Source organism: Desmodus rotundus, chromosome 9, assembly GCF_022682495.2.
Source record: "Desmodus rotundus isolate HL8 chromosome 9, HLdesRot8A.1, whole genome shotgun sequence".
NCBI classification, from domain to species: domain Eukaryota; kingdom Metazoa; phylum Chordata; class Mammalia; order Chiroptera; family Phyllostomidae; genus Desmodus; species Desmodus rotundus.
Genome location: NC_071395.1, coordinates 105,789,480 through 105,803,765, shown reverse-complemented (window position 1 = coordinate 105,803,765; position 14,286 = coordinate 105,789,480). Strand labels below are relative to the sequence as shown.

Sequence of the window (14,286 nt, the reverse complement as noted above, 5' to 3'; positions counted from 1 at the left end):
AGGGGCGGGGGAGGGAAGAGAGACCAAAGTGCTCCGTGGTAACCCCTCAGGGACACTGAAGCGGCAGCCAGACCCAGGAGGGCCCATACTTTACTCGGACAAGAACAGACAAGGCCTCTCTTCTTCCAGACGCTTCTCTCTGCAGCTGGGTCAGTGGGGACGGGAGATGCCACACTCCTGCTCATGACCTGTGAGTGACTGGGATGGGGGCCACCGGTGTCTGCCCCCCCCCCCCCCCCCGTGCTGATCATAGGATGGGAAGGAACTGGCCCTACTCACCTGCCTCTTTTCAGCCCCGAGCCGAAGTTCCCTCGTTAGTAAAGCCTCACAGGGTAGTTATGAGGGTGAATGGAGGCGGTGTTCCTACAGTGCCCAGAAGGCAGCAGGAACTCACTACTGGGCAGTTCTTTCTCCATGTCCACCCCATCAGCCCCCCCGCCGCCCCCGCCCACCTCCTTAGAGGCAGCTGCTCTGTGCTGCCGCTGCCACACCGCCTGCAAAGGACCTAAGAGATTAGCTCAGCCCATCCCCCTCTCTTTAAAGACAGAAACCAAAGCCCAGGGGGGCAGGGACTGGCCCAAGGCTGGACGGACAGCCAGGCTCCCTTCTCAAAGGCAGGTCCCAGGACCTGGCTGGAGGAAGTGGGAGGGTAAATGTTGGCAGATGTGGGGGAAAAATACCAGAATGTAATTGGGTTCATTAAAGGTTTGGTGAGGGAGCCCTTCATGCCTGGCCAAAGGCTGGGGACAGGCCGAAAACCTTCCTCTCCAGTTAACCCTTTGGCAAAGGCAGCACTTTGCTGAGGACCCACTTCCCCAGGCTGCAGCTGAATCAACTCTGGGTCCGCATTTGTTGGCTTCTAAAGTTCTTTCTATGCAACCCTCTTTGGGTGGGCAGACGGAGAATTCTGCCTCCCTGAAAAAGCCCTGAGGTCCATTGTCACTCAGCAAGAAGTGGTGGGGATTGGGCCCTGGGCTCTGCCTGGGTGCTCCCTCCATGCCCCAGTCCCGGTGGCTCCCGGTGGATGGACACACAGACAGACAGGCAGGCAGGCAGCAACCCAGGCCTCCATTGGCTCTCCAGCCCTGGTGTGAGCCAGCCTCCAACTGGGTGGCTCCCTCCCCAGTCCAGCTCCGGCTCCCTCCCCAGTCCAGCTCCGCCTCCCCAGCTGCAGCCTCAGTCCAGCCCCCAGGGAAGGGGACAGAACACAGGTTTACCTCCTACCTTGTGTAAATCCCAGACATATCGGCACCCAGACACACCCATGCTCTTTTACTCTGCTTTCACCGGGTCTTCTCTCGAGTTCAGCTCAGTTCTCCCCCTTCCCTCACACCCCTTCCTCTCAGCCTCTCTGGCTCTGACTCTTTCTGACCAGGGTGTGGCACCTCCCTGCCTGGCACCCTGGCCTGCTAGGTTCTGGGCTTCCCCAGGCCTCCCCAGGAGCCCCACTCTGACTTGGTAACCCCTCCCCACCCAGCAGTTCCCATCGGGGCTTGACAGGCTTTAGGGCGAAGTGGGGCAGGGCAGGAGTCAAGGACTTGGGCTCCGGAGTCAGACCAGTGCAGGTGCAGGTGCGGCCCTGACCCGCTCGGAGCCTGCTCACTCATCTACGGCGTGGGGTAATAGGTTAATAATAGTGCCCACCTCATGGTGTTGTCGTGAAGTTTAGGAGAGGTCCTGTGTGTGAAGCTCCTGGCGCACAGTAAGCTCTCGATAAAGTGGTTGTCGTTCTAAAGGAGACTTGGCCCAGCGGCCGGGTGGTAGAGAGGGAGGCAGGGAAGTGTGTAGAAGGAGTTCTTGCACTGTCTTTCCAAGCCCTTTGAAGAGTCCACTCTCCTGCTCTGGGACTCAATTTCCTCTTCTGTTAAAGAGAGCATGTGGACCAGGTGCCGCCCAAGTGCAGGCCCGCTGGGGTGAGTCATGCTGGCTCTGAATAGGGGCCAGCGCAGGGAGTGCTGAGATAGATGTTTGTGTGCCCTAAAAATTGCCCACCCCTCCAAATCCGGGTGGGAGCCCTAGCTTAGCTGGAGCAGTGTACCTCCTGAGGGGACAGCTGGGAAGGCTGGGGCAGGCTGGGGCAGGCCCAGCAGCCTGGCTGTGGGGGACACAGTTATCCCCGGAATCCAGGAGGGCCCTGTGAGCCCAGAAGCTGTATATCATGGAGGTTTAGTCGGCCCCATGGCAGATATTTGTCTGCTCGCTTGGACCATGTCCTCAGCATGCCTGTCCTAAGTTGCACTGATATTTCAAACTCCCTCCCCCCTTCCGTCCCTTTTCTGGAGGGGCCAGGCAGCTCCCTTGGCATGGCCAGGAACACCTCTTACCCCTGGCCAGTTGGACGCCCCTCCAACACGTGCACCTGGTACTTTCTGCCTGCTGGGAGAACGGGAGAAGACTTGTGAAAGGCAGGAGAACAGCTAGGATGACGTCCATCAGAGGTGCGAGGGTGCGGAGTGTTGGCGAGTGCTGGCCGGAGCTCAGTGGAGCCTCGGGGGGGTGGTTCTCACAAAGTGATGGGAGTGACTTTCCAGTGCGGCAAAGCTGTGCCGTGGACGCAAGACACGTTGCCCAGGAGTTTGGCATGGCTGGGTGGGGCAGCCTAGTTGCCCCAGGAGTGTGTAGGAGCGGGGTCCTCCCTGCCTTGGAGGGGTACTGAGCTCCACCTCCCATCTTCCCGCTGGGTGCTCGCTGCGCCACCTGGAGGCTCTCTCTGGTACTGCATCCCAGCCACACCACCCTGCAGAGTGGAGGGGCAGCCCTCAATCACCTCTGACCTTCACGAGAGTCAGGCCCACAGTGGGTTAGTTAGTAGTGATCGAGGGCTGCTGTAACAATGTACTGAAAACCAGGTGGTCTAAACAACAGACACTTGTTGTGTTGTCTCATAGTTCTGGAGGCTAGAAGTCCAAGATCAAGGTGTCATCTGGGTTAGTTAGTTCCTTCTGAGGGTGGTGAGGCGGTCTATTCCATGCCTCCCCCCTAGTTTCTGGTGGTTTGCCGGCAGCCCTTGGTGTTCCTTGGCCTGGAGAGGCATCACCTCCATCTCTGCTCTCACCTTTGCATGGCATCCTCCCTGTGTGAGTGACAGCGCCTGAATTCCCCCCTTTGTAAGAACACGGGTCATGTCATGTCGGATTCGGGGGCCACGCTGCTCAGGTTTGGCCTCATCCTAACCCAACGAGTAATGACATCTGCCGCGGCTCTATTTCCAAACGAGGTTGCATTTCATGTGCTTAAGTGGTGCCGGGGTCTGGGATTTCAACATACAGAGCTGGGAGGGCACATGGCAAGTCTTGGGTGTTCAGGGACAGTCTCATTCCACGATCGGGGCACAGTGACACTCACAGTGTGACACAGCCACACTGTGACATGCACACAGACTGAGCAACCCGGATTCACCTCAGTCAACGACGGGGCAGCAGAGACGTTCACAGGGACCCTCGTCTGCCAAGACAGACACGCAAGGGGACAGATCGGGCGGCTCCCCTGACAAGCTATAAAACAGCCACACTGTGGATTAGTAATGGCTGACTTTTATAGGACACCGAGAAGTGTTTTATATAGATCGGCTCATCTGATCCTGTACTTGTGACTTAGGAACTGTTAGTCATCGCCCCCATTTTATACGCAGATGAGGGGACCGAGGCTGAGGTCACACAGCCACTAAGTGGCTGAGTGAGATGTGAACCCAGGTGTGAGTCAATATAGAGCTTGTACTCTTAGTGGCTGTGCCTCTCAGCTCCATTCACACTCAGTCCCCACACTTGGCACGACAGACCTGCTATGTGGGAGCACTGCCCACAAAAATGGTAAGAGGCTTCCTGAGAGCAGGGGGCGGGCTCAGGGGCTCCTGGCTCTTGGCTGTGGACTTGAGAAATTAATTTTCATTGTTCAGATGTGGGCTTCACCATTGGATGTGTGGCCTTATGAGAATATCAGGGCCTTACTTCACTTCACTTGGTCTAATTTGCAAAATGAGCATGAGCTTAGGGAAAAGGAAATGCTCTTTAGGGGGATATATTGGTTTGCTTGGGCTGCGTAACAAAGTACCACAGCCTGGGTGGCTTAAACACCAGAAATGTATTTTCTCACTATCCTGGAGGCTGGAAGCCTGAGATGCAGGTGTCGGCAGGGCTGGTTTCCTCTGAGGCCTCTCTCTTTGGCTTATAGACAGCTGCCTTCCCCCTGTGTCTTCACATGCTCCTCCCTCTGCAACTGTCCGTGTCTAATTTCCTCCTCTTATGAAGTCACCAGTCATATTGAATTAGGACCTATCCTAATGACCTCATCTTGCCTTATTACCTCTTTAAAGACCCCCTCTCTCTAAACACAACCGCAGTTTGAGGTACTGGGATTTAGGACTCCAACACATGAATTTTTGGTGGATGCCCTTCAGCCCGTAAGAGAGAGAGGCTCAGTTACGCCTCATTGAGGCCCTAGCCTTGGGGACCCCTCAATCTGAGAAAAAGACACAGTCCCTGCCCTCAGGAATTCTGTCCTGGTGAGGGGCTCACAGGCCCTGGCCTCAGGAAGTCCCCAGTCTAAAGCAGAGGCAGGAAGCACGCACACAGATTCAGAAAGGAAGTGAAAATTGACACCGTTCAGTCCGAGAAAGGTCATTGAGCAGCCGGAGAATAAAGCCCATTACAGGCAGGGGGGTCTGGAGGGAACGTTTCTGAGAAGTGAGTTGGAAAGGAAAGACTGTGGAAGATGAGGGGCCTGGAGGAGTGATGTGTGGGCTCTGTGGGACCCAGGGTGTGTGTGTGTGTGTGTGTGTTTCTGCGTTCAGCAGACCCAGACCTGGGCTGTAGGACCCAGGTCTCTACTAAAAACACCAACTGTTGCCACAGGCTGGGCGGCCAAGACAGCAGGGAGCATCTGGAGCCACATGGGGCAAGGGTGGGGATGGCTTCACACGCTGCCACCATTTGTGACTGTCAGCTGGCCAGGCCCTGGATGCGGGGAGGTTGGGTTTCTGCAATCACCACCCTGGCCAGTGGCTGCTGCGTCTCCAGCAAGCGCCACATGCCTGCCTGTCACAGGATTGTCAGCGCCTGCCATGGGGCTGAGAACAGGGCTCTGGCTTCCCAAAATGTGACCCCAGCCACCTCACTGCTGCCTGTCCCTAAACGCCCGCCTGCTCTCCAAGCTCCGCCACGTCCCCAGAGGTAGGCTGCCCTGCCTTTTCACGCAAACTGCTGGGTCCCATGGTGCTCCCTTTGCCATCCTCAGGTTGGGGGTCTCTGAAAGCTGGGGACTTTCAGCTGGGATAAAAGGCCCAGGCATCTCCGGATCTTTTTATTTTTAAAGATATTTCATTTATTTTTTTAGACAGTGGGGGGGAAGGGAGGGAGAGAGAGAGGGAGAGAAACATCAGTGTGTGGTTGCCTCTCACGCACCCCCTACTGGGGACCTGGCCTAAAACCCAGGCATGTGCTCTGGACTGGGAACTAAACCTGCGACCCTTTGGTTCACAGGCCGGTGCTCAAGCCACTGAGCCACACCAGCCAGGTCTGGATCTTGAACCCATCTTGCTCTTTCTATGTATTCGCACCACTCAGCCTTTATTTGTCTCCCTCTCCATCTGCTCAGGTATGAAGCGGCCACTGAGCCCATCTCCTCCTGCTGAGAAGGAGCCCCCCATACCTGGAGATGCTGAGTGCCCCCCTCCGCCCCCAGAACCACCTAAGCCCAAGCGTGAGAAAAAACGGCCATCGTACACGCTGTGTGACGTTTGCAACATCCAGCTGAACTCGGCAGCCCAGGCTCAGGTGCACTGTGAGGGGCGGGCCCACCAGAGGCGGCTGCGGCAGCTCAGCCTGGGAAAGGCCCCCCCAGGGCCAGGTCAGTGCAGAGGGTCCCTGTACCCACAGACTGGGCTCTGGGTCTGTGGCTTCTCTCTGGGGGTCTTTGGGTCTGGAGTGCCCTCAGTGAGTTTCAGGGTCTGGAGTCTTCCAGATGCTGGCAAGTTTTGTTTTGTATCTGGACAGCCCTCTTGGGGATTTCTCGGGATCAGAGGGTCTTCAGGTCTGAGGCTTCCTCGTGAGGTCATTCTGGGTCTGGGGGGTATCCCTATGGAGTCTCACAGGATCAGCACCCCAGTCTGGAGTGCCCTGGCAGGGAGGGTCTTTTGGACAAAGGCCTCACCTGCAGGGTATCCCGGGCTCCTGCTCTGGTGTCTGCAGGCCAGGCCCAGCTGGTGCCTGACATTGCAGCGGGGGGGGGTGGGGGGGGATGGACTAGGGAAGCCCCTCTTCCTCTGGCCACTGTACTCCTGGCCAGGATTTCTGCTTCTCCCTAGCTGGGGTGACTTTTCTGAGGTTTGGCTTCAAGCACCAAGGGGAAGCTGGCTTCAGGACAGATTTCTGGGGGAATGGGTGAATGCATTCGTGAGGGTGATTCCAGCTGACAGGCACATAGGGGCCGTGGGGAAAATAAGGAGAGGCGGGCTGCTGGCTGGCAGGGGAAACAAGTTCAGAGTCAGGCCCAGTGTAGGGGAGGTGGGAAGGGCCGGGACTTCCGCCTGGCTCTTGGGGGCAGCTGCTGGAAACCTATCTTGCAGCCCAGGTTTGGTAGCTTTGCCAGAGGGCTACACTCTGAACTCTGAACAAGGCTGCCTGTTCTTTCTGTAATATTTGGGCACTCACTGTGTTCTCTGTACCAACTGCCTGAGGCCTAGGGGCAAAAAGTTCCAGTCTCCTCTTCAAACCCCCCTCCCAGCCTCCAGGGCCAAAACTGAACCTGTCTTTTGGGCTGAGACAGAGATGAAAAAGAGTAGATATCGTGGGTGCTTCATGGGACATATCCCCAGGGACTCAAAGGAGAAAGTCAATTATACCTGAGGACAACAGGCAAGGCCCCCAAAGGGACCGGGGCGGACTGAGCTCTAGAACAGGGATAAGGGAAGAAGGGACGCTATAGGCAGAGGTCACTGCATAAGCAAAACAGGGAACACCCTGATGGCTGGTACCAGCTCCTCTACCCTGGCACTTGGGGACTGCAGGGGTGTGAGTCTACGTACGAGGGTATCTGATTATATGGGTGCTTCTGGAGTGTGTGTGCGTAAGTTCAGAAGACCCGCATTAATTCCTGAAATACCCGCAGACAGCCCTCTATGTCCAAGCCACTGTTTGGAGGATTTGACTTTCCCCCAGCGTTCTTGCGATATTACTGACATAGAACATATTCAAGTTTAAGATGTACGATGTGATGATTAGATACACATATGTATTATGACATAGTCACCACAATACAAGTTAGTTAGCACCCCCAGCCCCTTGGATACTTACCATTTTGCACGGGGGCGGTGATAACAGTTGAGATCTACTCTCTTAGTGACTTTCAATTGTGTAATGCAGTATTGTTAATACAGTCACCCTGCTGGGCGTTACATCGCAGACCGTATTCATCTTAGAGCTGGAAGTCTCTACCCTCTGGCCAGTATCTCCCTATGTCCCCAGCTCTCCAGCCCCCAGCAACCACCTTTCTACTCTACTTTGATGAGTTTGGCTTTTTAAGATTCTGCACATGAGTGCAAACATACAGTGTTTGTCTGGGAATCCATGTTTTTAAGAGGCAGCATACCCAGCCACTAGGGAAGCACTGTCTAAACAACCCCGCAGGCAGAGGAGTTTGTCCAAGATGGCGACAGGCTTCCTAGGGTCACCCCGGGGCTTCGAGGAGCCAGAGGAGGGAGAGGTGAATGGACTGGCGTCAAGGAAAGCTTCAGAGGACTGATACTGAGGCTGGATCCTGGGGACCGAACAGGGACACCAGGCAGGGGGACAGCTAGAGCAAATGCCCTGGGGCCTGAGGCCCTTGGCCTTCCAGGAGCAGCGGGCAGTGCTGGGCACATAGCGAGAGAGGAGCAGGAGCCGCCTGCGAGGGCCTCCCAAGCAGGCTGCGCATTTGGCCTTGAAACTGAAGGTGGTGGGTGTCCCTGAATGGTTTTGAGCAGGAGTGATTAGTGTTTTGAGAGGTCTCTGGCAAGGGGGGTGAGACTCGGGGGTACATAAGGAAAAAGGGGGTGGGATGGAGGAAACAGGTTCTGGGACCTTTTCTGTAGCAGAACCGTTAGGGGGCTGATGGAATGCGGGGACCTCAGAGGGGAGGGAGGTGCCAAGGATGAGTCCAGCTCAGGCGATGTTGTGATGGATCACTCTGTTATGGGAGGGAGGGCCACCAGAAGGGATGTAGGTCTGAAGGACAGGGTCGGATGGGGACAGCCAGTCCTGTGGCTCGGGAACTCTGTCCCGCCCTAGCTCCCCTCTCACACAGCCTCTTCAGGCCCTGCTTCTGGGCGGTGGTCCCTTTCCCCACCCACCATGCCAGTGGGGGACAGCAGGAGGGGTGTGAAGAGAAAAACCACAGCGCCAGATACCCAGGGCCAGAGTCAGGCTGCCTGGAGGGGTGGGGGTGGGGACCCCCTTCACCTGGTTTCCCTCTTCCCACCCACAGTCCTTGTCCCCTGAGCACTGGGTAGGTGTGGGGACACCAGGGGACATAATGCCTGGTATTCTTCTCCGGATTGTTAAGTGGGACCTGGTGAGTCACTGCCCCCCTCTCCCGCCCTGCAGCCCTGTGCAGTCCCACACCAGCTCTCTGCCCTGCGTAGTGCTTGGTGCCTGCCCACGGGGCCCTCACCCTCTGGAGGGGGGTCAGCCATGGAGCCAGACCTCCCTCCCAACTGCCAGGCTCAGAGGAGTGAGCGGCCCTGTGGGAGCCCAGGGTGTGTGACAGCTGTATGTAGGACAGGGGTGAAGGGTCCTCAGATTTCTGGGAACCCTGGAATTCTGGGGTGCCAGCAAGAGAAGCTATTCTCCATTGGCCTGGTTACCCCTGAGCCTACTCTGGGCCATGACCCCCCAACATTCACTCCTCTCCCACGAATTTCTCCTGTCTCCTCGACTCTGTGAGAGCTGGGGGTGGGAGAGGCAGCCCTCAGCAAGCAGACGTTGGCAACCCCCCCTGAGGTTGTGGGTGCAGGGAAGTACAGGGGACCCAAAGACTGGGCCACAGCTGAGAGCCCAGAGGGTGTGGCCGACTACTTGGAGAGAGCCACGCCTGCTTTCAGGGAGGCTTGAGGGGCCCTTAATACGCTGCTTTGTTCCTAGACCGTCCTTGTTCCCAGGGACGGGGAGGGAGGTGTGGGGGTGGGACGTCCTAGTCAGGCCCGAGAGGCTCCCTCCCTGGGAAGCCTCCTGCAGCCGTCACTTTGATTAGTGGTCTGTGGGGCTGGCGGCTTGCATGGTGACAGGCCGTCACAGGCTGTGAGGTGGGGGCCCTCTCCTGCTTGTGCCCCTGAGGCTGTCCATGGGAGGGAGACATTGGGGTTTTGGGGGGCTCTTCCCTCTCTGAGCTTCCTCCACAATGCCTGGGTCAGAGGCCTCCTACTCAGCCACACCCAGCTCCCAGTTCAGAATGTGTGTGAAACAGGTGGGAGGGGGCCCAGAATGGGGAAACAGCAGGCCCCCCACTCTGACGCTCCCCTCCTCCAGGGACTTCCCCAGCTGTCCCAGCCCGCCCCCGACCCCGTCTGTCTCCCTCGCAGCAGACCCTTTCATTCTCTGGGAACGTGTCTTTAGCCACCTTGCACCACAGTGACTGCGGACACCAGAAAGCCCTGCCCCAGTATGGCTGCACCCAGGGACCCCAGTGACCACCACACACACACACACACACACACACACACACACACACACACACACCCCTGAACAATTTTAGGGGTTCTTGATAATCTGCAGGAAAGAGGTTCCCTCCTAAATCCAACCCCTAGTGTGGTTGTTGGGCCAGCATGGGGCACAGGGGACACCTGGACAAGCAGCTGTGACCTACCTCCTGGGCCACGCTGAGCACTTCCAAGTGTAGCATGGCCTGCGCCCTCACCCAGCCATCCCAGGTGTGGATGATGACATTTAGCCCTCACGTTAGGCACTGGGATATTGGAGCTCAGAGCTCAAGCAGCGCACCCAGCGTCACACGGCTGGGTTCAGACCCCAGGGTTTTCTGACTCTAAATGCGGTCTCACGTGCCCTCTGCCCCTGCTGCAGAGGCAGAGCCTGGATGTCTCAGGCGAGGGGAGGAACGAAGGCCCAGAGAAGGCAGCCCCCCTCCCAGGAGATGATTCCTCGGGTGCTCGGGGGCCCCCCCGGTTTCTGCTCTTGCTGTGTGCTTTAGTGTCCTCAACTGGGAAATGGGGAGATGCCAGCCGGTTCCCACTCTGCCGAGGCTGGCTAGGGAAAGAGAGAGGCTCCTCCCAAATCCAGTTGGTCCCTCCCCTCATCTCTTGGAAGGACGGACCCAGCCATCCAATCCAGGGCCTACCCCTGCCCCCTATTATCCATTGCAACCTGGCACCTGAGGGGAGAGAAGGGGCTTTCAGAAATGACTTACTGAAATGGCCAGACAAGCCTTGGGTGTGAGTGCAGGGTAGACACTAAGGGGGACAGGAAAACAGAAATGGAGTCAGACTGTGGATATCAGGGCGAAGACGGCTGCACCAGACATCCCTGGGCATTTGGCGGCGGGAAGGGATCCCAGCGGCAGGTGGAAGGCGTCCCTTGACCTGCACCCTCAGACCTCCCCGAGCTCCTGTTCTGATCTGTCCCTCCATCTCCTTTCCAAGTCTTAGACTGCAGGAGCCTCTGGCTGCATTCTGAGCCCTAGAGATCAAAGACCTTGAGCTGGGTCATGCCTGAGTCACTGGCTTGATGAGCTCCTCACCCCCCCACCTCCTGCAGATAGATTAATTTCAGTCCCATCAGGAGGCCCCGGAAGCCCTCCAGCCTGTCCCCCACCTCTACGGCATCTCCCTGGGTTGCTGGTTCCTCCTCAGTCCCTCCCCCCCAGCCCATCCTGAGGCCTTTGGGTGCGTATCTCAGAGCTCCCCCACGGCCTCTGAGAAGTTCTTGCAGTCTCACTGTTGCCTCCTCTGCAGTTCTTCTTAAGTGGCAGGTGATAGAAGCCCGTCTCACTCTGCCTGGACGGCCATCACACCCCCTCTGCCACGTGTGAACCTGACCATCAGCACCTCCCCCAGGGACCACCAGGCAAGGCCAGGCCATCTGGGTGGAGAATTAGGGGGCTTAGCTCAGAACCCTGCCCCGGCAGAAGACAAAGGTTCCGTCTGTGTCTCTCGGTGGGTTAATTAGCTCTGGGCTTGAGTTTCCTTTTCTCCCCGCACCGGCAAGTCCCCCAGAGCCTCTTCCCAACAAACCTGTTTTCAGGAGCTGCCGCTGCCAACCCCTCCCCAGACCTCCTTTGCAGCTCAGGTACTGGCTGCCCCAGAGATTACAGGTTATTGTCTGGTGGAGACAGGATGCTGAGGGGGTGGGGGGCTAGAGCTGGGACCCAGGCTTGGAATGCGAGGCTGGATCCAGCTGTGGGTTGGCTGTCTCCTCTCCCCCGTCCACCCCCTCCCCGCCAGCCACCAGGTGCTCAGGTGAATAGAGAGACAGCCTGTTTTCAGGAACAGGAGGCAAGAAAGGGGCACAGGAGGGGAGAAAAGACGGGGGTTAGGTGGTGGAGAGGAAGGGGTGAAGGCAGGGGAGAGGTGTCGGGAGTTCTAGCTGCGCAGATGACTGCCGCCACCCCTTCCTGTCATTGCTCAGGTAGCGGGCCCAACAGTCCGGACGAAGAGGGGGACAAGCCACCTGGGCCCCCTTTCCCCACGGCCACATTGGGCCAACATGGGACAGTTTGAAACTGAGCCTCAGTTTCCCCTTCCTCAAAGAGGGTAAACTTAAGGGAATGGTGGGCTGAGGATTAGTCAGGCGGCACAGGAGAAGTGGGCTTTTGAAGCAGCGAGCCCTGAGGTGGGGCCTCAGAATTTAGCGGCAAGGACTGGCTGGCAGGCAGAGAGGGGCTGGCAGCACCTTTGTGAGGGGTCTGGGCAGGGTCAACTATTTGCTTCCGTGTAAGAGGCACGCTAGGCAGGGACTCTCCGGGAGTGGGGGCAGTGGATGCTCCCTGACACTCTCCCCCTGTCCCTAGTCTCCGTATTTGCCCCCTACTCTGCCCTCGGGGAAGGAAGTGCCTGGTTCTTTCTACCCCTGGTAGGGATGAAGGGAACCAGGGACTAGGCGGCTCACTCCTGGCGAGGGGAGACGGAGTCTGGTAACCACTGCTTTCCAGGCAGGAGCAGGAGTCCCTCCCTCGTTCCCTCCCCTCCTGTCCCTCGCATCCCCCACCCCCTCCCCTCTGTCACTCTCTGGCTGGGTTTCATTTGCTCTTCACTCTGTGCTCAGCAGTGCCTACAAAGAGAATGCTCTTGGGTAAGTACTGAGGGCACAGGAACCGGGGTGCAGAGGGGGCTTGGAGACCAGAATGGGCCTCTTCCCTCTCCCAGCCCCATCCTTTTCTTGCTGTTCTTGGCCCCCCAAAGTTGTCTGTTGAGAGATTCCCATATCCAGTTGACTCTTGGTACCTTTTCCTAGGTCCAGGGCTAGGCAGAGGAGTCCCCACCCTGGCTGGGGACAAAGCTGGGGGTGGGAGTGGCAGGAAGAGTCGGGGAGTTACAGGACCACCCCGCAGGAATGAAGTGCACCTCACGTTGGGGCGGTCACAGCTCCAGGAGCCTGTGTCAGAAGTTCCTTGTATCAAATCTCACCTTCAACTGCCTCTAAGGGCTGCCTGGAGCCTCCAAGGAGGGGTAGGGGAGGGGGCTGAAGAGGGAGCTGTTACTGCAGCAGAGAGAGACAAGCAGACTGAGGGAGACAGGCAGACATCCAGGGGCCCCTACCTGAGATCCAGCCTCTGTGCTGGAATCAGCTGATGCCCCGCCTTATCCCTGGTCTGCCGGCTCACTTCTCCACACTGGGGTTGTCCGATCCTCTTTGGGGGAGACAGCCATTACCTATTAAGGGGCCCTTTTGGGAACCCCTTCCATGGGGGCAAGGGCTAGAGGTTGTGGGGCTAGGGCAGGGTTCCTCTTGCGACTGGGCTCCGGGTCTCTTCCTCCAGTGCAGGAAGGAGCGGGTCTGGAACGTCACTGCCTCCTGAGTGCTGACTGGTCCAGAAGTGGGTTGGGGGCTCTGGAGGATGTGGGGGGGGACCCCCCTGGACTTGGTGGGAGTAGGCAAGCAGCAGGTCTTGGTTCAATCTCCTATTCCTTGCCTTTGGCTCTCTCTCTCCTTCCTAGATTTTTCACTTTCTTTGCAGAGTTTCGGTTTTATCTGTGGTAGAAACAGTAACTTTTCTATTTGAGGTGTGTGTGTATGCCTGGGGTGGGCAGGGGGACCCCACCATCTGCCCCTGTGACCTGAGGGAGAGAGAAAGGGACTCTGGGTGTGGCCACAGAAGCTCGTGGGTCTGTCGTATGTACCTAGTTTTGCAAGTGAGCAGCACACACGCACCTACCTCTGAGGAACGTGTCTGCATGTGGACCTTTGTGTCTGCGCCCCTCTTTGTGCGAGAGATGGTGTGTGCCACTGCGTGCCTGCTGTTTTGAATCTTTTTAGGGGTCTGTGCGTCCTCGCGTGTCTATCCCTCTGGGAATATCCAGTCTGAGTGCATCGTTGTCGAGCTTGCCTGGGTGTGTACGTGCACGCTCGAGCGTGGCCTCTGTGCCTGACTTTGCCCCCAGCCAGCGTGGGTACCACCTCTGCGTGTGAATGCTTCTGTGTGCGTAGAGGGTGTCACCTTGGGGAGATGAGTGTGCCCGGGAGTCTGTGCCTGCAGCCATGTGTGTGGGCCTGGGGACCTCACAGTGTACGTCCCTGTGCTCTTGCGTGTGTCTCTGCTAATGGTGGCACAACAGCAGAATGTGGTCTTCCCAGAGCCTCTCCCTTGGGGGCCAGCCAGGGCGATGTTATTTCAGGAGACCTCCGTCCTTCCCTCCTGCCCCAGCCTCAGCTGGACCCCTGGGGGTGGCCTCTTTTCTGCCACATAGTCTGATTTGTTCGTGTTTGACCAAAGCAAAAACCCACCCTCTTGAGGCAGCCATCCAATGAGCTGTGACCCCTGGCCCCGGGTTGGGAGGGACTGCTGTGAGTCACTCAGCCAAGGCAGCCGTTCTGCTGCAAAACGCACTCAGAAAAGACCCTCTACACCTAACCCGCTCGTGGGTAGAGAACTGTAGACCTATCAGGTTGTGCGGTGCCATCCTGGGGCTGGCGTGGGGGCTGTGGTGTCTCCCTTCAAGCAGTCACACATGTGTGTGCACCTGCCACGACTCACACACCATCCCAGTGGCCCTGGGGGCCGGGTTCACGGTGAATGTCAGAGGCAGGCAGGGGGCGGCACAGAGCAGGTGGGGTGAAGGGGGCTCCGGAAAGTCCCCCACAGCCT

The 14,286-nt window shown here is 57.7% G+C and overlaps 1 protein-coding gene across 10 annotated transcripts in view; it reads left to right on the top strand.

Annotated features, from left to right (window-relative positions):
• Window positions 1-14,286, top strand: part of ZNF385C (zinc finger protein 385C) — a 51,297-nt gene that overhangs the window by 17,957 nt on the left and 19,054 nt on the right. For 8 of the 10 annotated variants that reach the window (XM_053911387.2, XM_053911392.2, XM_053911389.2 and 5 more), the window contains one exon: window positions 5,593-5,844. In XM_053911387.2, coding sequence (XP_053767362.1) covers window positions 5,593-5,844 — 252 coding nt within the window. Of the gene's footprint in view, window positions 1-50; window positions 191-5,592; window positions 5,845-11,938; window positions 12,273-14,286 lie in introns of those variants that run through there. The other 2 variants (XM_053911391.2, XM_045189946.3) reach the window with 2 other exon arrangements.